Here is a 21,474-nt window from a genome sequence, read left to right on the forward strand (position 1 = left end):
GTACATTCTAATTGCAATAGACTATATTACAAAATGGGCTGAAGCTCAATTAATAAAGACTGCTACAATAAAGAACACAACAAAGTTCATTTATGAAAACATCATCACAAGATATGGCTTACCTTGAGAACTCGTCACTAATCAAGGAACACACCTCATCAATTTAACCATCAAGATTTTGACTCAAGAATTCACTATCCAGCACAAGGCTTCAACACTATACTATCCTCAAGGCAATGGTCAAGCAGAGTCAACAAACAAGACACTCAAAAACATCCTCATGAAAATCGTGAAAATAAATCAGAAAGACTGGGATGATCACATCTACAATGCTTTTGTAGGTATATCAAACTGCATATAAGGTTTGAATAAATTCGACACCATTCAAACTCACTTACGGCCTTGAAGCTTTGACACCACTTGAGTATATCGTTCTATCACTAAGAATAGCAATATAATACAAAATCAACCAAGAAAAATCGATCAAAAAAATGACTAACCATGCTAGAACAACTTATTGCTAGTTGAGATCCTTTGACTATCTTGTTTTGAAGCTTTGGAATGCTCAAGGAGTCTTTTCTAACTTAGCAAAGATGTTGCTTCATATGATGGCCGAGGCTTTAACACTGTATTACCCTCAAGGCAATGGTCAAGTAGAGTCTACAAATAAGACACTCATAAACATCCTCATGAAAATTGTGAAAAAAAATCAGAAAGACTAGGACGATCACATCTACGATGCCCTGTAGCCCTATCAAACTGCATATAAGGTTTTAACAAATTTAACACCATTCAAGCTCACCTATGGCCTTGAAGCTTTGACACCACTTGAATACATCGTTCCATCACTACGAATGGCAATACAATATGAAATCAACCAAGAAGAATTGATCTTCATATGATGGCCGAGGCTAACTATTATCAAATAGTTCTTTTGATAGAGTTATGCAATCTCATGTGCAAGGCACTACTTTGATGATGTCCTACAACTAAGGAGGAACATGAGATGCATGTGCCGCTATTGAGGGAGAACAAGCTGTATTCTAAACTGTCAAAGCGTGAGTTCTTCTTGGAGGAGATCACCTATCTCGGACATGTGGTGCCACGAGATGGTGTGCGGGAAGATCCTCAAAAGACTCAGATAGTCATTGACTAGCTTGTTCCCCCTACTGTGCATGGGTTTCCTTGGTATGGTGGGAGTCTTTTGCCGGTTTGTGAAGGACTTCTCCTTGATTGCCACTCCTTTGATGGATATTCTTCGAAACACCACCAAGCATGCTTAGTTGGTGTGGGGTGAAAGCGTCAAGAAGCATTTGAGCAGTTAAAGTAATCATGTATATTCTAAAGATATTTGCTTGTGATAAGCCACTTATCACAAGCACTTGTGGCTTATCACAAGCAAATATCTGTAGAATATACATGATTGCATATATTCCATAGCTCACACTATGGAGTCTATGCATTCAGAGGGTATGGCTCATGAGTCCTTTTCTCTTTCTGATCCTAGTGAGGCCATGGGTGTCAGTGTGGACCAAGGAGAGAATGTATCTACTCGTGTTCTAGCTGACACTGCTGTCACTAAGCTTTCTGAAGGAGTGAAGAAGAATTGTATCAACTCATCTAAGCTGTACAATTGTTTGTGCAATGAGTTGTGCATAGCCAAGTGCTTAGTGTCCTCTTTGACTCTGGTGCTACGCATACTTTCATTAACAAGGCTAGTGATGAGGGTATAGGAGCTGTCTTGGTGCAAGACTGCTGTCTTATTGCTTACATAAGCCACAAGTTTGACACAACTTAGCTGAACTGCCAATTCGGCATAGGAAGTTGTATGTTGTAGTTGTTGCAGTCAAAGAGTGGAGGCATTATCTGTATGGTTTGGATTTTTCATGTGGATAACTTTACCACTTGTCACTCTTTTTACTCACCAGATGAAGCTTCGAGGCTGGCTAGCTCATTGACTGGAGTTTTTAATGGATGTGCAGATTCCAAACCACCAGAGTTTAGCTATGGGGTTTAAGGTGACAAAAACCGGGGATTCCCGAGTAAATAATTTTGACTGCAGATTACTCGTGAATTTGGAAGATGATTTTTAAAGCAAACAATTTTCCTGTTTCTAAAAGGAGTAGACGGTAAAGGTAATTGTTTCTCCATTGTCTAGGATGGTGAACTCTATTTTGTTTGGGAAGCTCTCCAATGGTTTGTTAGATGAAATTAAGGAGCTTGTTCACTTTGACTCCTTTGTAGTGAAGGCATGTGCAGTTGTTTTGAAGTGGGACACCTCTTCCAATGCAATTGTGCTTCCTTTAATACATGAAATGGTTTCTGTTATGATCTGTTGCACAAGGATAGAGATCTAGTCACCCTAGACTATGCTACACCACCTCTTGAGGTTCCTCACCACCCAACCACCCCCCAAGCTACCTCAAAAGCTCCACTGTGCTGCTGCTCTATTGTGAGCTCTAGGGTAAGTTAAGTCCTTTACCCTAACATGCCTTCAGTCTCCCTTTGACTAATGTTGACCATGTGGCTTCTCCCCCCCCAACAAAGTCCTTGTCCCAGGGATAAGTTGTACTGGTGATCACCCTTTCTGGGGAACCCCACTCAAGCTCCTGGTCCATCTTCCATAATAGTATATATCAAGGAGGCATTGGGCCTGTCACTTTGAGATAGTACACTTTTTAACTGGCTGACATAAAATACTAGATGCATTTTCACTCTAACTGGCAGCCATTTATTGGCACCCCAATAAGCCACTTTACCAATGCGCTCTAGCACTTTATATGGACTAACATATCGATGGAAAAGTTTGTCACTCTTCCATGTCTTTAAAGGCACCAAAGTGTTCTACTGCTCACTTTGATGAAAAGATCATTCGCACAAAGACGAAATCAACCACCTTATATTCTTGGAGTAAACTTCTCTACTCTATCCTGAGTTGCTTGCAAATTCCGTTTGCACACCACCAGAATCTCATCAAGTTCCGTAGCTAAATCAGTTGCCTCTGAATGAAGCTTTTCTTGAACATCCTTACTCAACTCCACTGCTATTTCAGGATGCCTTCCAAACATGGCAAAGTAAGGATTTAGTTTGGTTCCACTATTGTTGTAAGCAAATTGCACCAATTAGTTTCACAATTTCAATATACCAATAATGTATACTCCACCAAGCATAGCATGACTTCAAGTTGGATTTCTGGCCTTTAACTTTCTTGAAAACTTGGCATTCCACCCACTGATCCTACTCCTTAACATTGAAGTAAGGAAAAAAAGAAGAAAGAAAAGAAGGTTTGAATTGCCCATCATTCAATGTTACAGTGATGTCCTTTTCAACCCATACTTCCCTTAGGATTTCCTCAAGATTATTACTTTAAAAGTTAAAGTGACAATATATTCAATAAGCTGATAATTAGGGAGTAGAAACAACAACTGTCATTTCTAATATTGTTCACGATTGCAGGCTGATAGAAGCACAATTAGCATGCTTGAGATGTTAAGAAAGAGCACTGCCAGGATAGAAAAGAGATTCCCACAAGCATTTAATTCACTGTGACCACAGGAGTTTGGAAATAGCCATTTTTTCCAATATAATTTTTAAAGATAAGACAGTATGACAGTCTCGAGAAGAAAGCTTTGATCTTAACAAAGAAAACGACCTCAAACATACCGGGAAAGTGTTTTAGGGCTCTTGATGGAGAATGCGAGGAGGGAGAGCGATCCTTCCTCGCAGTTCTTGGTGCTTCTTCGATCGTGCAGGGAATTGGAGCAGGCGCGGCGGCTCCACGCTCGGATCTTGGCCAGCGCTGAGTGCCGCCACGACAAGCTCCTCGCCAATTTCTGCGTGGAGATGTATGGCAAATGCGGGGGCGTGCGCGATGCCAGGTATGGTTTCGATGCTATCCAGGAGCCGAGGCTACTCCTGGAACATCTTGCTCCAGGCTTACGCTCACAACGGCCGCTTGGATCAGGCCCGGGAAACGTTCCACCGGATGCCCCGGAGGGATCTCACTGCCTGGAACGCAATGATCACGGCGAGTTCTCGCGGCGGTAGCGTGGATGAGGCGAAGCCTCTGTTTGATTGCACGACGTCGTCTCGTGGACTGTCATGATCCAGGCGGTTGGTCGGAACGGGCATTGGAGGACGCAGGTAAGCTCTTCTCTTTGATGCCTGAGAGGAATGCGATCACTGAGACTACAATGATCCAAGCCTATGGCGAAAGCTCCCGCGTCCATGTAGCAGTTGGGATCTTCAACAAAATCCCAGAGAGCAACCTCTTGCCATGGACTTCCATGCTTGCTGCATATGCCCAGAACGGGCAGCTTGAAGAAGCTCGCGCGGTGTTTCACAACATGCCGGAGCACGATCTCGTCGCGTTCACCTCAATGCTCACAGTGCACATCCAGTCGGGGGATCTCGAGCAAGCCAAGGCCATCTTCGCCCGAATGCCCGACCAGGACATCATCTCCAAGACAGCGATGATCCAGGCCTTCTCGCAAAACGGCCAGCTCCGAGAGGTCGGCTCATCTTCGAGGAGATGCCCGTCCAGAACATCGTCTCGTGCACAGCTCTTCTCTCCTCGTATGCTCGGAGCGGCGATCTGGACCGAGCAAAACAGATGTTTGACAAGATGCCGCAGCGGGACGCCATTGCTGGACGTCTCTCGTCGCTGCCTACGCTCAGAGCAATCACTTGGAGGAGCCCAGGAGCTTGCTCGACCGCATGCCAGTCCACAACTTGGTGCTCACCACGGCCAATACTCGCAGCTCGGGAGAATCGACGAGGCCGAGGTGGTGTTCGACAAAGTGGTGGTGAAAGACATCCTGGCCTGGAATACGATGTTGGCGGCTTACTCGCAGCATGGCTACATCGAAGAACTACGGAACACTTTCGACGCTATGCCGGAGAGGGATATCGTCTCGTGGAACATCGCAGTGGCGACAGCACGGGCACGTCGACGAAGCTCGAAAGCTCTTCTCCAGCGTGCCACAGTAGGACTGCGTTTCCTGGACGATCATGATCGCGGGCTATGCCCGGAACGGGTATATGAGACACTTTCGACGCCATGCCACCGGTGTCTTCCGAGGTCGTCTTCTCCAGCGCGATGTTCACTCTGGCCGAGAGCTTCTCCGACGCCATGGAGTTTTTCTACGCCATGAACGCCGAAGGATCACTCCAGTCACCTTCACGAGCGTGCTCGGCAGATGCAGCCACGCGGGATTGTTTTCTCGGGGACTCGGCTACTTCCGATCGATGGTCTTCGACTTCGACGTGGATCCTGTCCGCGAGCACTACAGCTGCGTGGTTGATATCCTCGGCCGGTCCGGACAGCTCGAAGAGGCCGAGGAGCTTCTGGGTTCTATCCCGTTTGAACTGGATGCTGCGAGCTGGGGGGCTCTTCTCGGTGGCTGTGGGATTCACCGCGACGTCCAGCGTGGAGAGCGAGCGGCAGAGAATGCACTCAAGCTGGATCCGAGCGAGGACGGCGATCGGATGCTCTTGGCCAACATCTATAAAGCTGTTGGTCGGACGCAGGACATGGTCAGGCTCAAAAACATCGTTCGGATGCTGAGAAGCCGGAAGCTCCAACTAGAACGAGAGCGTTCTCACAAGACAATGGAAAGCTTCCCTTACCAGCGTAAAGGCTCGACTGCGGGATCAACAGCCTCCTCGTGACTTTACAACAAGTTTTCTGCTCAAAATTCTCCGGGACAACCTCTCCATGCGCTGCTGCTTTCTCGGTGTACGTGCTGGAGAGAAGCTGATACATCGACTTGTTCTCGGGGTCCAGCTCCATGAGATGCTGCGCAGCCTGCGCAGCACGAGCTCAAGTAGCTCATCCAAGCAACAGGTCCTGGGAAGAATGGCATTTCGTCGGCATGATCCAGCTGCTTTGCTCGGCCCAGGACCTCCACCATGCAGCCGTAGTGATCGAGCTCTGGCCGCAGTCCATACTGGGTGATCATCGACACGAAGTGCTCGTGAGCTCTCCGCAGTTGCATCCTATCAGTAGACCCACGAAAGTGCTCTCGGTAGGCTTGGGTCCCTCGAGGTTGAGCTCCCGGAAGAGCTCCACGGCGGTCTTGTACGAGCCATTCTCGGCATAGCCAGCGATGAGCGTGTTCCAGGAGATGATATCAAACTCGGGCATCGTTGCGAAGAGCTCGCCAGCTGGAGAGATAGCCGGTGTTGCAAACGCAGTGATAATGGTGTTCCACGACGCGAGCTCCAGCTGTGGCATCATCTCGAAAGTCCTGCTGGCCTCCGCCAAGCGCCCTCTTTGGGCAACTGCTGCGAGTAAAGCGTTCCACGACACAACGTTCCGGCAAGACACAGATTCGAAGAAATGTGGCGCGTCCTCTGGGCTGGAGTTCACAGTGAATGCCTGGAGCATCAAATTCCATGAGAAATCGTTCATGACCGGCATGGTGTCGAAGATAGTGAACGCTTCGCGCAAATGCCAGTGATGGGCATATGCTGTGACCATGGCGTTCCCTACGATTGTGTCGTGGAGCATTCTCTGGAAGATCGCCTCTGCCTCAGCGATGTGCCCGGAGTGGGAGTAGTCCGCGACGATCGCAGTCCAGGAGATGACGTTCCTTGGCCACATTTGATCAAACAAGAGCTTGGCCGATTCCAGATCCCCAGACTGGGCATGTGTATGCTGACACAACTGCGTTCCAGGAGAAGGTATTGAGGCCATCAAAAACTGCCCTTGCCTCCTCCAAGCTCCCACAACAGGCATACATTGTGATGAGGAGATTGCCCAGGAATGTGTTGCTGTTGTGCTAGCTGGGATCCGTGAGTGGCAATCCTGCGCTTGCACTAGGCTCCCAATCACTGCACACTGCGAAATTAACGTGACAAAGGCAGAAACATTAAGGGTGGGAAAGTTTAGTGTGAAGCCATTGCCCAAACATCTGCATATTTTCTTTTAAAAATTCCTTCATTATGAATAAACTCTTCATGTTTGGCAAAATGTTCTATTCATCTATTAAAGTTAATTTATATTTTATTATTATTATTATTTTATTCCACTATGTTAGAGGACCCACCACATTGTAAGGAACCAACTCCCTATATCATATGCTAAAGAATCTGCAAAATCACAACTGAAACGATAAAAAATTTATTAAATGAGAGTGAGTTTGAAATTGAGTGCAATACTGACTCTGAGATTAAGGTTGAGTCCGAGATCAAATCCAAGACCAAATCCAAGTATTAATATAAATCATGGGGTAAAAGCCTAAAGTGATTGTCAGAGGAGATGGTTAAGGGAAGGCGTAAGTGCATGAAGACTGAGATGAAACCTTCTTCGGAGATGAAGCCTTTGATTTATGGATAAGAAATCCCAACATAAGAAAAACTTTAGTGAGGAGTCTTCTAAATGTGAGTTTAGTGGCAAAGTGTGGTCATCCAAAGCTTAATTAAATACTGTGACAGGAAAATTTTCAGCTAAAAATGTTATACTCAAAGTCGATATATATATAAACAAAACATCCCCTTATAACCTCTACCCTTACCACTTTACTATTTTACAACCACTTTTTTTCTATGATCTAATATTTGAAGTCAAAGTAAAAAACAAAACAAACTAAATTCTTTCACAACTATACTCTTCTTTTTATATCCTGTATTTGTCTTATTACCCATCCACCTTACTCTATCAGAAACTTTATCTTCCACCACCTTTATAAAATGATTTTTTATATAACTCTTACATTTAAGTATATTCTCCAACCTTGCAAAGATTTTTGCCACCATTTAAAAATATTTTCTTGTGTAATCTATATAATCAAGAATAATTGGAAAGTTTGCCTGCCGCTGTGGCGAGGCCGACACTAATATTTTATAATATCAACAATAAAACATAAAATATAATCCAAGGACTATATAAGAAAGAGCCCCTCACAACAAGTGTGAAGTGATTCTAGCACAAGTTTTCTCTTTAGTTTTGCAATATTCTTTCTTTAAGTCCTACTTAAAAAATATAAAAATTAGGAGTTAAGGGAATCCCTCTCTTCTCTTTTTCTCTCAAGGCACAAAACATGCAGAGATGGTGTGCTATTAGCCATCAAATTTGGATATGACGACCTTATAATGGCGTAAAAGGAGGTTGAAGAATCAATGGGATCTTTGTCAACTCCTTCACCAAAAAATCTACTCTCGATCATATCGTTGCTCTTCAAAATCCTTTCAAAAAAGCATATAGCAAGGATTTCCATTGGTGGAAGATGCCTAATGATCATACAAAAAGCACCACAATGGAGTAGAAGACATAGATTATGGAGAAGATCATCTGGAGTTTTGTCATGGAGAAATGAAGTTTGGCATTCTTTTCCTTCCCTTATTAACACTTTGAAAGGACAATTGGCATAGACTAATGCTCTTCTAGAGACCTTCATACACAAAGTTGAAGCATAACAAGAAACAGAAGAAAAAGCAAAAGACTATAGATGCTTGCAACATAAAAAGTGTGAACCCTTTGGCAAGTACTGAGCCAGATAATATCAAGAAAACCAAAGTAAAGTCAATCCCTTAAGCAATTCCCAAATACAAACCAAAGCCTTCACTATTCTTTAATGGAGTGAATGACTATAAAGTGATGAGGGTGTTGGGGCATCTCTCAACCCTAATCGTGGATCCAACATGCTTGTAAACTTGTAATTCTAAACTCAAGTGTAAAAGGAAATGGGAAGGAACCCTAATGCAAGGATAAGGGAATATTCTAAGGATATAGAATATTTCATGTGCTCTCTCAAGCCAGAATATAAGCCGTGATGTGAGGAGAAGGTGGCGATAAACTAGCACTGAAATAGGCGACCACTAGTGGGATGCATAAGACTCCAGTGCACAAGAACCCACAGCTGAGATGCTCCCATGTGCTAGAATGTAGTGTCTAGAGAGGGTAATTGCTGAAACAAAGAAAAATGGCAAAAAAAAAAGAGAAATCTAAAAGTGGAAGTCAAAAAAGATGGAGGTGAAAATAAAAGATGGGAGAGGAATTTAAAATTTAAAGACACAGGTAAAACCAATGGGAAATTGTATAGTTGAACTAGAGACTCAAGAAAGTAGGAGAAGAGGAGAAAAAAGGAGGAAAAAAGCAAGAAAACCAAATGGAAATAAGATTTAACCTAGCTCCCACACTCTAGAAAATGAATAAGTTAATACAGCCTCAAGCTCATGTAATTTGTGCTCAAAGCTTTCACCAATAATAAAGAAGAAAGCATAGGGAATGTATTGCTCAGTGGTGGTAACTATGAGATAAGAGATGAATTGTAATGGAAGAGAGTGATGATAGAGGATCACGGTAGATGGATGATATGAGTGGGTGTTTCCAAGGATGGGCTCTAATCTGATGTAGTGAAATGTGAAGTTGTAGCTACTGCTTGCACAAAAACTAGTGGACTACCTCTTGAAAGGTGGCAAACTGCTTCACTTGTGATTTGAGCTGGAAGAAAAGGTGTTGGCTTTGTTGGATACACCTCTAAAATCACATGGATTCCTACTACAGTCAGGATCTCCTAGTGGAAGAAGAAATCAACTCTAAAGAAAAGAAAGTCACAATATGTGATTGGTCCATCAAATATTTCACATGTTGTGCATGAGAATATCTTAATTTCTATTGATTTTTGTCTAGAAGAGCCTTTGTGATGAAGTTTTGTCCCCAAATATATAGTATAAATGGATGATGAATGGTGGAAAATATGAAAGAGATGATTGGGTATGTGTAGTGAGAGTTGGGCAGTGGTGGTGTGAGTGTGTGGAAGTGAAATTTAGAGCACGGATTATGTAAAGTGGTGATGAGATGTGAGGATGGAACTGATATAGGGAAAGAAGCTAAAGAAATAGAGCACAAACTAACAAGAGTTGAGAAGTCTTCATACAATTAGTAATGCAGCTGAAGCGTGTTCACCATGGAAAGAGACTTGCTCCATGTGATTCCCTAACTTGATGAAAGATGGAAGAAGAGTGAAAGCAAAAAGAAAAACAAGGAAAAACAAAGAAAGTAGAAAAATGAGTGAAGATGGAAAGATCCCACCACTAAAAGAGAGAGTAGTGCAAATGGCTTCTGTGATGAGTGATGATGATGGAAACACTCCAGGAGGATGTAAGACATCCTATAGAAGGTCTGGAATGCCATTGAAACTGGTCGAGTTGCTCTCAAGTGCTGGATCACAATGAGATTGCCTGAACATGTCATTATAAAAGAATCTAGGATGCTAGAACTGCCTGGAAGGATGAGAGCTTCCTTGGGATGGTAGAAATCATCTCCAAGGAGCTGAGGATACTGTCATGTGTCTTTGGTGAAGATCTGGTGGCTGGATGAAATATCACTAGTGTCGGAAAATGCCTTGAGTGTTGTAGCAGGATGAAGTCATGACCCAACTATGAACCTGAGCCTAGGAAGAGTTAAGATGAGGTGCTAAGTTGGGAGAATCTCCAGGAAAAGTTGAGATGCTGCTGGAAAATGTCCGCCACCTTTACATTGTAGTCGTATCCCAAGCGAGTAGCAAGGTTGGATGGCAACTCTAGAGTGAGAAGCACCACCAAGAGAGTAGCCACTAAATTGGAGAGTCAAAGGTGTACTCAAAAGAAAGTGAAGAAGTTGTGCTCTCCAAAGTGTTGATGCCTTGTGACCTTGTTTTGTTGACAGCTCAAAGACTATCATGTACTACGTGAAAAGGCTCCACCTCAGTGCTGAGATCATGTAGAGGAATCTGAGGAAGGTTGTGAAGAAGTCTAGGATCAAAAGTTGTATTTTAAAAAGTTGTGAGCATGTTGCCTAGTAAGCTTCCAAGGTTGTATAGTAATGTACATGCATTTTGGGAAATTCCTGTAAAGGTAGAGTTAGTACACAAGAAGAGACTTGGGGGTGGATATAGGCTCCAGATGTAAGCTCCACACTATAGGAACAAGTCAAAAACTCCATGGCTGCAGCAGATACCACTCCAAGGCATTTGCTTTAAGCAACTGGAGGTGGCTGCCTATCTAAAAGAAAGTGGTCAAACAGTGGCTTTTTAGTCCCAGTAGCCACCAACTCAGCAGCTTCATCTGCAGGAATTGCTTTCCAATCCCCCGCAAGTGTATTGCAAACTCCATTGATGTCCAAGCTCAATTGGTATGGGTCCCCTGTGACTTCTCAATTGGTGCTGAAGTTGGAAAAGTACTTGGAGAAACACCATTTAGGCAAATTCCTCACTATGCTCTAGTGAAGGAATTGATGTGAAATCCCTAGATTTAATGAAGCAAAGGAATTTCTGGATTTGTCAGTGATGGTAGAGGAGTCAAGTGTTGATGTATGTCTAGTCTGTGTTGAAGAAGTCAATCATATTGCTAGTAATGTGTCATCTTCGATAAGTTCTAGGAAAAGAACCTTGAGAATCTAGTCAACTTCAGTGATGGAAGAAGCATCCACTTGAGACAAGTTGGATGGAAGTAGAGAATGACCATGAGCATTGAGAAGAGTTGCTGCATAGATGTTGTTGGTGATTGTTGATTCTCCTTTGGCCCAAGTTGTTGTGCAAGTAGCAGTGAGATGCTACGAATGTCTCAAGATGATTGTCGCGAATGTGACTTCGGGTATCGAAAGTTACCTGTCAGCCAGTCCTTAGGACACTCTTTCCTTACTACCACGATGGCAGGAGGTCGATATTGCTAGACCCGTTATCAATTTCCCACTTGAGCTAGTTGAGAAACTGGTCAATGACCATATACTTAGATTGGATAAACATAAGGTAGGAACCCTATGTGTTTCTTGCTGAGCATACTCGGCTTGTCCCAGAGACTAACTCCTGGTACTAAGGGAGGCTTGGGGTGAAAGCCCAAAAGGTGTGTTCCTCAAGGGGGGGGGGGGGGTTCCAAATGTATAGTAGGGATAGTGGGTAGGTTGGGCATGGCTGACCAACCTGAGGCATAGTCTAGCTCCTGCTTGCGTGTTTGTCCTTGTTCTACGTCCGGCTTAGGTCTAAGCCCAAGTTCCACTCCATGCTAGCTGGTGGAATACCTATATCCTTGCATTAGGCCACTAGTATGCCGAAATAGCGCTAGACTCCGTTTAGCTCCATTTTGCATGTTGGTCCTGGCATTGGGATGCTAGTTGCTCTAGGACTATTCCAAGTTGCTCCAGGCTCTTGTCCCTTTACTCCTTGGGCTGTATGCTTGGGAGTTGCTCCATGGACTGGTTCCGTCACTTCTTGGCTCTATGCTCGAGAGTTTGGCACCGTTCCTTCGTTCAGTGGCCCAAGGCCCTGAACCTCGGGTTCCGCACTACTGTCCTTTGGACACATGGCATATGACACGTGGCATAAAGAGGGTTTAGGTTCCGCTTCGTGGTGTTATCCTATGGTAAATCACCATAGGATAAAGGGTCAAAACCATGTGCGTTACATTTGGTATCAGAGAAAGAGTCTCAGCAAGTACTATTCAATGAGATTGGGCAACTAGTCTCATTGCATACGCAGAAATGAAAACAATGATTTGAGTGGGTACACGTTTTGGTGCAAAGGCTTTGCAATCATTCCTTGAGTATGGATTTGGTTACCTTGTTGTACCTTATGATGTGAGCTTGCTCTTGGGCTCATAGGATGGATTTGAGGTATACTGTTTTACACGAGTTTGTGCTTGGGCTCATGAGTGAGGCACATTAGCAATTCGAGGTTACACTTTGGGTTGGCAGGATTAATGTTAGCCTATCGATGGTTCCATGAGTTGTTCCAATGGTTCCATGAGTTGTTCCATGTACTATGGGTGAATGCAAACCTTCCCTAGGTTTGCTATGAGTAGCAAATAGGCTGGTCCATAGCTGTTTAGCATGGCACTAGTGATCCTTCCTAGGCATGATTATGAGTGGATCAATCAAGATTGTAGGGATGAGTCTATTGATTCAAGTAATTGTTGCCGTGCTCTCTCATAAACTTTTCTTGGATTAAACTGAAGGCAGTGTGGAAAGAAGCTTGAGGTTTAGTCAAAGATGAGACCGAAAAGAGAGTCATTGGGGATGAGGGATCAAACACGTAAATCATCTTCCCTTCTTGGAGAGATGACTTGCAACGAGGTGTCAACTCATTGCTTGTGTTCACAATATGCAATCAAGAGTCTCTACCTTGATGTATGTTGGAAATAGTGGTCTTACAAATGATGAGTTATGGGATGGATAGTGTCAGGAATCCCCCAATTCTTGCCACATTCCTGACTCTCGCCGGATTCCTGACCTACAGACCACATTCCTGACTCTCGAGACACTTTCTTATTCCTGACTCTCGAGACACTTCCCTATTCCTGACTCTTTAATTTTCTGTACGATTCTTGAGACTCGAGCCACATTCCTGATGATGATGTGGTGCCTCCTCGACCTCAGCTATATTTAGGCCATCCTCGATCCAAGAGTGGTGGAGCTTCATCAACCTATAGTATATATAGGTTAGCCTTATTCCATTTTTCCACAATCTGAATCAACGCCAGTCTAAGGTTTATTCTTTGTTTCCACTAGTTTTTCTCTTTTGTCTTTTGCATTTTCCAGTCTTGATCTTGTTGGGGGTCTTGACAGTTTGATTCAGATTGTGTTTTTTCATTTTTTGCTTTAGCTCGTTTTGATTGTTTGACTACCTTTGCCTTTTTTCCCCCTTTTTTTCTTTCTTTTTTGCTGATGGAGTCTCCAAGCCATCTTGATTTCTTTGCCGAAGTCCTTGCAAAACTCCAGTCTGAGAATACCGAGCTGAAGGTGACCCTTCTTCGCATGCAATAGGAGCTTGCTTCACTTTCGGCTCAAGGATCCAGCAAAGTTCCTGAACAGAAGGTGAGTTTCCCAGTGAAATTTTCAGGCAAGTGTTCGGAGCTTTGCGGATTCCTGAACTAGATAGAGCTGATCTTTGCACTTCAACATCAGCAGTACCCCACTCTTGAGTCTCAAATCGGCGTGATTAGGATGTTGCTCAAAGGTGCAGCTTTGTCATGGTTTTCTCCTCTCTTGGAGAAGAGCATGAAAGGGGTCATGGTTCCAGAGCTAATGGATCTTCAATTGTTCAAAGAGAAGCTCGAAGCATGTTTTGGTGAGATGAATCGGGTTCGGGCTGCTACCACAAAGATGAGACGTCTCTCTCAAGGGTCTCGTCCTGCCTCGATCTACATTGCAGAGTTTTAACTCCTTGCCTTGGACACTTAGTGGGATGAGCAGGCCCTAATTGACCAATTTTGTTTTGGCCTCAACAACGGTGTCAAGGATTTGTTGCTCACCATGGAGGATCCCAAGGACCTGTCGGACGCCATCAACAAAGCTGTTCGATGTGACAATTGTCTCTTTGAACGTTGTCAGGAAAGTTGCCGTACCACCTTTTTACCGTCCCAGACTCAGGAATCCCAGCTTGAGTCTTCGGGGCATACTCCTAAACCTACTGCTCTGGTCTTGATGGATATTTCTGGTACTCCCCGACTCATTGGAGGGAAGTTGAGTTCTGCTGAGAAGCAACATCGAATATCTCATAATCTTTGTCTCTACTGTGCTGATCCTAATCACAAAGCAGCTGTGTGTCCCAAGAAGCCTCCCCGACTGCTCGAGTTCACTTTGCCTCAAAGTCCACCTTTGTTGCAGTCAAGAAACGACCTTGTCCAAACAGAGTAGGAGCTGTCTGTTTGGACTCCCCGAATAAAAATGACTTTTCTTCTTTATCAAGCTCCTCACCACCTTTTATCAAAGCCACCACTAATTCCCACAACTTCTACATCCCATGTCTCCTTTCTTTCACCAAACAATCAGGACTCAAGGCTCTGGCATTACTGGACTCGGGTGCAACTTCCTGCTTCATGGACACAGACTTTGCTGCCCGACATCACGTTCCTCTTTCTCCTACCATACGGGATCTGAGGGTTGAAGGCATCGGCGGGCATTTTGTGTCTCCATCTTCTGGACTTAGGGAAACGTTGCCCGTTTGAGTACACATCGGGTCCACCGTCACCGATATCGGCTTCAACATCATCAACAACAAGTCTCCTCTGTGGTGCTCGGTCTTCCTTGGTTCCAACTACATCAACCTTAAATCTTTTGGAAGGAATTACAGCTCATCTCTCCCACATCACCATCTCCTATGGCTTCCCCTGCTGTTCATCAAGTCCGAATCAGGAAAAGTTCCCTAAACTCAAATCAGGGTTCTGTTCTTGACTCTACGAAGTTTTCACCCTCTTCTTTTCCCTCTCTTCCATCTTACACTGGACAGTATCCTCGTCTCATTATTCCATTTAGTCGTATGCCTCCTCCTTTCTCCATAATCACTATGAAAGAACTCTTTCATGAAGAACCTATTTTCCTTTTTGCTTTGCATGTTTCTCCTGTCAATCTTCCTGAGAAGTATCATAATTTTGGGAATGTGTTTGACAAGAAAAAAGCTAGTGTACTGCCTGTTCATCAGCCTTATTACTGTCCCATTGATTTACAGGAAGGAGCATCACCTCCATGGGGGCCTATCTACCGGTTATCCCCGTCTGAGCTTAAGGCACTCAAAAAGTACGTGGATGAGAACCTTGCCTCAGGGTACATTTAGCATTCACAGTCCCCGGCTGGAGCGCTTGTCTTCTTTGTCAAGAAGAAGGATGGGAGTTTGCGGCTAGTCATCGACTACCGAGGTTTGAACAAGGTGACTGTTCGGAACCATTATCCGTTGCCCCTGATCTCAGACCTGTTGGAATGCCTCAGCGGTGCCCGCTTCTTCACCAAGATCGACCTCTGTGGAGCACACAACCTGATCCAGATCCAGCCTGGTGATGAATGGAAGACTGCGTTCCGAACCCGCTATGGCCACTTCGAGTACACTGTCATGCCATTTGGCTTGACAAATTCTCCAGCAGTTTTCCAACACATGGCAAATGACATCTTTCGGGAGTTTCTTGATCAGATGGTGATCGTCTACCTCGATGACATCCTCATCTACTCAAAAACTTAGGAGGAGCATGACAAACATGTACGCAAGGTGCTAGCGAAGCTGCGAGAACACAGCCTATACGTGAAGCTTGAGAAATGTTCCTTTGATCAACAGTCTGTGGATTTCCTTGGGTACATTGTCACTCCTGAGGGTATCACGATGGATCTTGCCAAAGTCAAGACTATTCTTGAATGGGAGCCTCCATAATTAATGTCAGACGTTCAGGTTTTCCTTGGCTTCGCCAACTTCTATTGCAAATTCATTGATCACTACTCTGACATTGTCCTTCCTCTCACGCATCCCACTCGCAAGGATGTTCCCTTCTCTTGGTCTGCTGCTGCCTAGCTCGCTTTCAACACACTCAAGGTGGCCTTCAGTTCTGCTCCCGTCTTGATCCATGCTGATCCCTCACAACCTTTCTTCATCGAGGCTGATGCCTCTGACTTTGCCATCGATGCTGTGCTGTCTCATCTCGGAGTGGATCAAGAACTTCATCCAGTCGCATTTCATTCTCGGAAATTCCAGCCTGTGGAGATCAATTACAAAATCCACGACAAGGAGCTCCTTGCCATTGTGGATTCCTTTGAAAAGTGGCGTCATTTCTTGGAGGGGGCGGGCCATCAAACAACAGTCTGGACGGATCACAAAAATCTCAAGTACTTTGCTACTTCCCGAGTTTTGAGCTATCATCAAGCAAGGTGGGCACAATTCCTGAGTCAGTTTGACTTTGTTATCAAGTACAGACCTGGAAAGCTTCAAGGCCTTCTTGATGCTCTTTCAAGGCGCTCCTATCTCAGTCTCAAGCTTGGTAATCCTACCTTTGATCAACAGGATCAAGTTATCCTTAGTCCTAATCAGCTTGAAGTTATGGCAATTTCCCTGGCCCCTCATGACTCCTCCTTGATGGATGCGATCAGAAACGATCTTTAATCCGATGATCTCACCAGCGACATTTTCCCCCATTTTCAGGCTGGACACCCAGTGACTCCCGACTGCTGGCGATTTGATGAGTTCGAGTTCTTAGATGGCTTATTATACTATGGGGAGCAGCTTTACGTTCCTAAAGGTGATGCTTGAAGGTTGGTCCTGATGGCGTGCCATGATAGCCCAACTGCTGGTCACTTCGGCATTGCGAAAACCTATGAGCTGGTTGCACAGGACTTTTGGTGGCCTCACATGGATGACTACATCAAAGCCTTTGTTACCTCTTGTGACACTTGCTCCTGGAATAAGGTACCTTGCCACCTTCCTTCAAGTTTGCTTCCTTCCCTCTCGGTCCCTTCAAGTCCTTGGGAATCCATCTCTATGGATTTCTTGAGTGATCTTCCAAGTTCTGAAGGCTTCAACAGCATTTTAGTTGTGGTGGATCGCTTCACAAAGATGGCACACTTCCTGCCATGTACCAAAGAGTTTTCGGGCGAGGACATGGCAAAACTGGTATTCAGGGAAATTTTCCGACTTCATGGGATACTTGCGGATGTGGTTTCGGATCGAGGACCTCAATTCATCTCTCATTTCTAGCAACAGTTTTTGCAGCTGCTTGGAGTGAAGGCCAACCTCTCTTCAGCGTATCATCCTCAAACTGATGGACAATCCGAGTGAACGATTCAGATGTTGGAACAATTCTTGAGATGCTTCATCAACTATCATCAGGGTAACTGGTTCGATATCCTTCCCCTTGCTGAGTTCTCCTATAACAACTCTGTTCACTCCTCTCTTCGAGTTTCCCCCTTCTTTGCAAACTCTAGCCAAAATCCCCAATTCAATCCCTCACTTCCTTCTCCATCCGAATCCTCTCGTTCAAATCCCCACTCTGAGGCATTTGTCTCCAACCTCTAGAAAATCCACAACTCCATCTCCTTCCACTTCCATCATGCTCAGGAATCTCACAAAACATTTGCCAATATCCATCGTCAGGATTGTCCCCCTTATGATATTGGGGATGAAGTCTGGCTCCTCAGGCGAAATATCTCCACCACCAGGCCCTGTTCAAAACTTGATTTCAAACGCCTCGGTCCTTTCCCTATCAATGCCATCATTAATCCTGTCACTTATCGCCTTGCACTTCCTTCCTCATATCAAATTCACCCCATTTTTCACTCCTCTCTCCTTGAGCCTTATATTCCCAGTCCTATTCCACATCGGGTCATTCCTCCACCTCCACCAGTGTAGCTCGCAGATGGGTCTGAGTATGAAGTTCAGGACATCCTTGATTCCAAGATTTCACGGTCTAAACTCTACTATCTGGTCGATTGGAAGGGTTATGGACTTGAGGAACGCATTTGGGAACCTGCGGACAACCTGATTCATTCTCCTGACCTTGTTTAGGACTTCCACCACCGCTATCCTTCTCATCCCAGTCCTCATTCTTTTTCTCCATCTCCCATCCCTCGCCGCTCATCTCATCCTCCTCTTCATTCTCGTTCATGTCCTCGTTCCACTCGTTCTTGAGGAGGGGGTGCTATTAGGAATCCCCCAATTCTTGCCACATTCCTGACTCTGGCCGGATTCCTGACCTACAGACCACATTCCTGACTCTTGAGATATTTCCTTATTCCTGACTCTCAAGACACTTCCCTATTCCTGACTCTTTGATTTCCTGTACGATTCCTGAGTCTTAAGCCACATTCCTGATTATGATGTGGCGCCTCCTCAACCTCAGCTATATTTAGGCCATCCTCGATCCAAGAGTGGTGGAGCTTCATCAACTTATAGTATATATAGGTTAGCCTTGTTCCATTTCTCCACAATCTGAATCAACGCTAGTCTAAGGCCTTTTCTTTGTTTCCACTAGCTTTTCTCTTTTGTCTTTTGCATTTTCCAGTCTTGATTTTGTTGGGGGTCTTGACAAATAGCAATGAAGCGCTATACTATTTTGTCTAAGCTTGCTATTGGAAGACTTGGGTTACAATGCTCAATTCTTTTCCGGGGTATTGCTCTTTTGAGTAGTTTGGTGTTGGATTAGTGTTGAGTTTGGTCGGATAGAGAGTGGTATAAGCTTGTCCATGTTGTGAACAAAAGTTAATAGTGTTCAGTGTTGTAAATCTCTATCGGTGGAGTGTGGCATTTATGTTGCATTTTGGCACTTGATACCCACATAAACCTTTGAAGTAATGACATTGGCATTGCTTATGGTGTTGCTCAATTGATGATCAAGTCATTGCGATACTTATATCATATCTATGTGATAGTGAGCAATGTGATTACGAAGTTGCTTGGTTAAACGATGATCAACCCCAAAGTGGTTGATAGTGAAGCTAGTCTACTTGCACGTAGTAACATTATAGTAGCTTTGACTGGATTCTCGATGGTGGTCCATTATGCTAAGCTTAAGTTGGTACCTTATTTCCTTGAAAGTTTGCCCATAAGGTGTTGGAAAAGGGTTGTAGCATTCACTTGCTATAGCTTGTTGATGAATCTGTTAACATTTAGAGTAGATTTTTGGATTGAGAAGATGTGAAGTTTGAGGCATTGACATCGCTAGCACTTGTGTTAGTGGAAGTGGCATTGTTGATTTAAGTGATAAGGAATTTTCTTTAGAGCTTGATTTTCTATGTCATTTTTCTTGTTAGTGTTTGGGCTTCACATTGGATCTTGAAGGTGGTTGAAAAAAAGTGTTAGTGCAATATGGATATCTAAAAATGTGGTCTTTGTGATCAAGCCTTGGATGTTCATTTTGCATTTTGAGGATGTCAATGTTGGATGTCGGAAAAATAGGCAAAGATGTTCGATGCTTGAGCATACTATGGGTCATGAAAATTTGTATTGAGGTATACCTATTTGAAGTTATTAGTAAGAAGAAGTTGGTTTGAGTCTTGAAAGTTTGTATTCCTGGACTAAGAGTCATTCTTTCTCTGGGATGGAAAGTTTTCCACAAATTTTTCTTAGACTTTTCCAATGGCTGATCTGTTGGTCACTTTGCTTGAAAACCATTCTGTTTTCATAAGCTAATACAAACTAGTGAAAAGGTTGAAGTTGACTTCAGTTGACTTAGATCTTAGTAGATAGTTTGTATGATGCAACCCAAAAGGGATGCTAACTTTTAGGGCTAAGGCAATTGAGTTGGATAGAGTCTGGAGTTGGTGTAAAAAAGTGGCTGTTACACTTTTCTAAAAAGGGTGACCCTTGTGCCTTTTTTCTATAGCATTTTGCTTGGTGGCAGATTGCACCTTGCATTTCGTTAAACTCTATGAGAGTGGTGAGCTCTCACTGATCTTGACTTAGTCTTGGTGGCCCTATACCTTAGTTGAGGATGGTGATGTCCAACTTAGTTGTTTGAGTTTTAGATGTTAGTATCCATATTATAGCTTTGTCTAAGTGGAGGTTGTGTACCAATATGAGTCCATCTCATGGTTTTCACTTGAGTTTTGACTTAGTGTTGATCATGTATAACTAGCCTCTTCAAGGCATGCTCAGAGCTATTGACTAGACGTGTTAGTGAGCTTATTATGGTTGAGTTGGATTCAAGTAGTCATTTAGTTTGTGCTTGTCCATAAACCTTTATTTTGTGTCTGGGATATTATGTTCATATTGGACAACTATATGACTTGATGGCATGAGTTTAGTGTTGAAGCTCTATTTCGTTAAAGTGGGAATTGTCATTATCCCACCTATAAAATAAGGTTTCCAAACCTTTATATAGTATATAAATATAACAAAATTCAACTGCATTGAGGCACATGCCATTTTATTTTAAACAAGGAAATGTCTACTCAATCACTTCTCCTCCCCTTGCCACTGCTTCACCTCTCTCTTCTCCTTGTCATTGTCATCCAATTTCTTTCCATCCTTTTAATATTGGCTGAGTTGCTCCGAGTCTAGGTGGAGCCCAAGTCCCCATTCAATCTTTACTTTCCCCTTATTAATAAAACAACTTCGTAGACTTCCAATAACATGCTGTAACACTTCTAGTATAATGCAAATCCTCTCAAAGAATTGTCTTTTAATATTAATACAATGGCATGGAAACCCATGCCATAATAAGTTACATTTTTAAATAAATACATGCCATCTTAGACTGTTATTTTTTGCCTCCAACGCCTATACAATAATCTTGGAATTTCATCACTCTCCACACTATTAGGATTTAAGCCCAATAGTAATGCCATCTCTTCTCTAATACGTCCACACTCATGTTCAGTGGTCAAAGAACCCATCCGGTTGAGCAGATTATGGAGATGCGGATAGTGCTTGGCTAGACAATATACATGCCATAAATGATGACTGGTGTCTGTCCAATCAAATGGCTTCTGATATACTGTTCCATCTGCCATTTGGTTGATTTCTGCAACCACCTCCTGGACTAGCCAGTTCTCTATCACCATCGCTCCAAGCCGTTTTGCAAGGTCCCCCAGAACATACGGTTTCTTCTCCTTAGTTTCCATACTGCAAGAGATGGGGTGCACTGCATATGTGTGCGTGTTCACTGCAGTTTTAATCGGCGAGTCATCGATGATGAGGATTTCACTTGACCTAGTAGTCCGGTTCATCACTATAGCCTCTGGCTTGACGAAGATGGGCTTGCTACCCCTCACATGGACCATAGTCAAGCAATCCTCCTGCGTTA

General features: G+C 43.8%; 2 protein-coding genes across 2 annotated transcripts; one reads left to right on the plus strand and one right to left on the minus strand.

Annotated features, from left to right (window-relative positions):
- Positions 1 to 4,052: 4,052 nt before the first annotated feature.
- Positions 4,053 to 5,153, plus strand: LOC112348173 (pentatricopeptide repeat-containing protein At4g02750-like). The gene has a single exon (XM_024680270.1). The coding sequence runs from the start codon at positions 4,053 to 4,055 to the stop codon at positions 5,151 to 5,153; it is 1,101 nt and encodes a 366-aa protein (XP_024536038.1).
- Positions 5,154 to 5,956: 803 nt separating this feature from the next.
- LOC112348174 (pentatricopeptide repeat-containing protein At2g35030, mitochondrial-like) lies at positions 5,957 to 15,444 on the minus strand. The gene is made up of 2 exons (XM_024680271.1): positions 15,439 to 15,444; positions 5,957 to 6,841 (listed from the first exon to the last, which is right to left on the minus strand). The coding sequence occupies exons 1-2, from the start codon at positions 15,442 to 15,444 to the stop codon at positions 5,957 to 5,959; spliced, it is 891 nt and encodes a 296-aa protein (XP_024536039.1).
- Between the last annotated feature and the right edge of the window lie 6,030 nt (positions 15,445 to 21,474).

This window comes from Selaginella moellendorffii, unplaced genomic scaffold (assembly GCF_000143415.4).
Source record: "Selaginella moellendorffii unplaced genomic scaffold, v1.0 SELMOscaffold_27, whole genome shotgun sequence".
Taxonomy (NCBI): Eukaryota; Viridiplantae; Streptophyta; class Lycopodiopsida; order Selaginellales; family Selaginellaceae; genus Selaginella; species Selaginella moellendorffii.

Bases quoted from the DNA above. Each gene is read 5' to 3' on its own strand.
- LOC112348173 (XM_024680270.1), top strand. From the start codon at position 4,053: ATGAGGCGAAGCCTCTGTTTGATTGCACGACGTCGTCTCGTGGACTGT.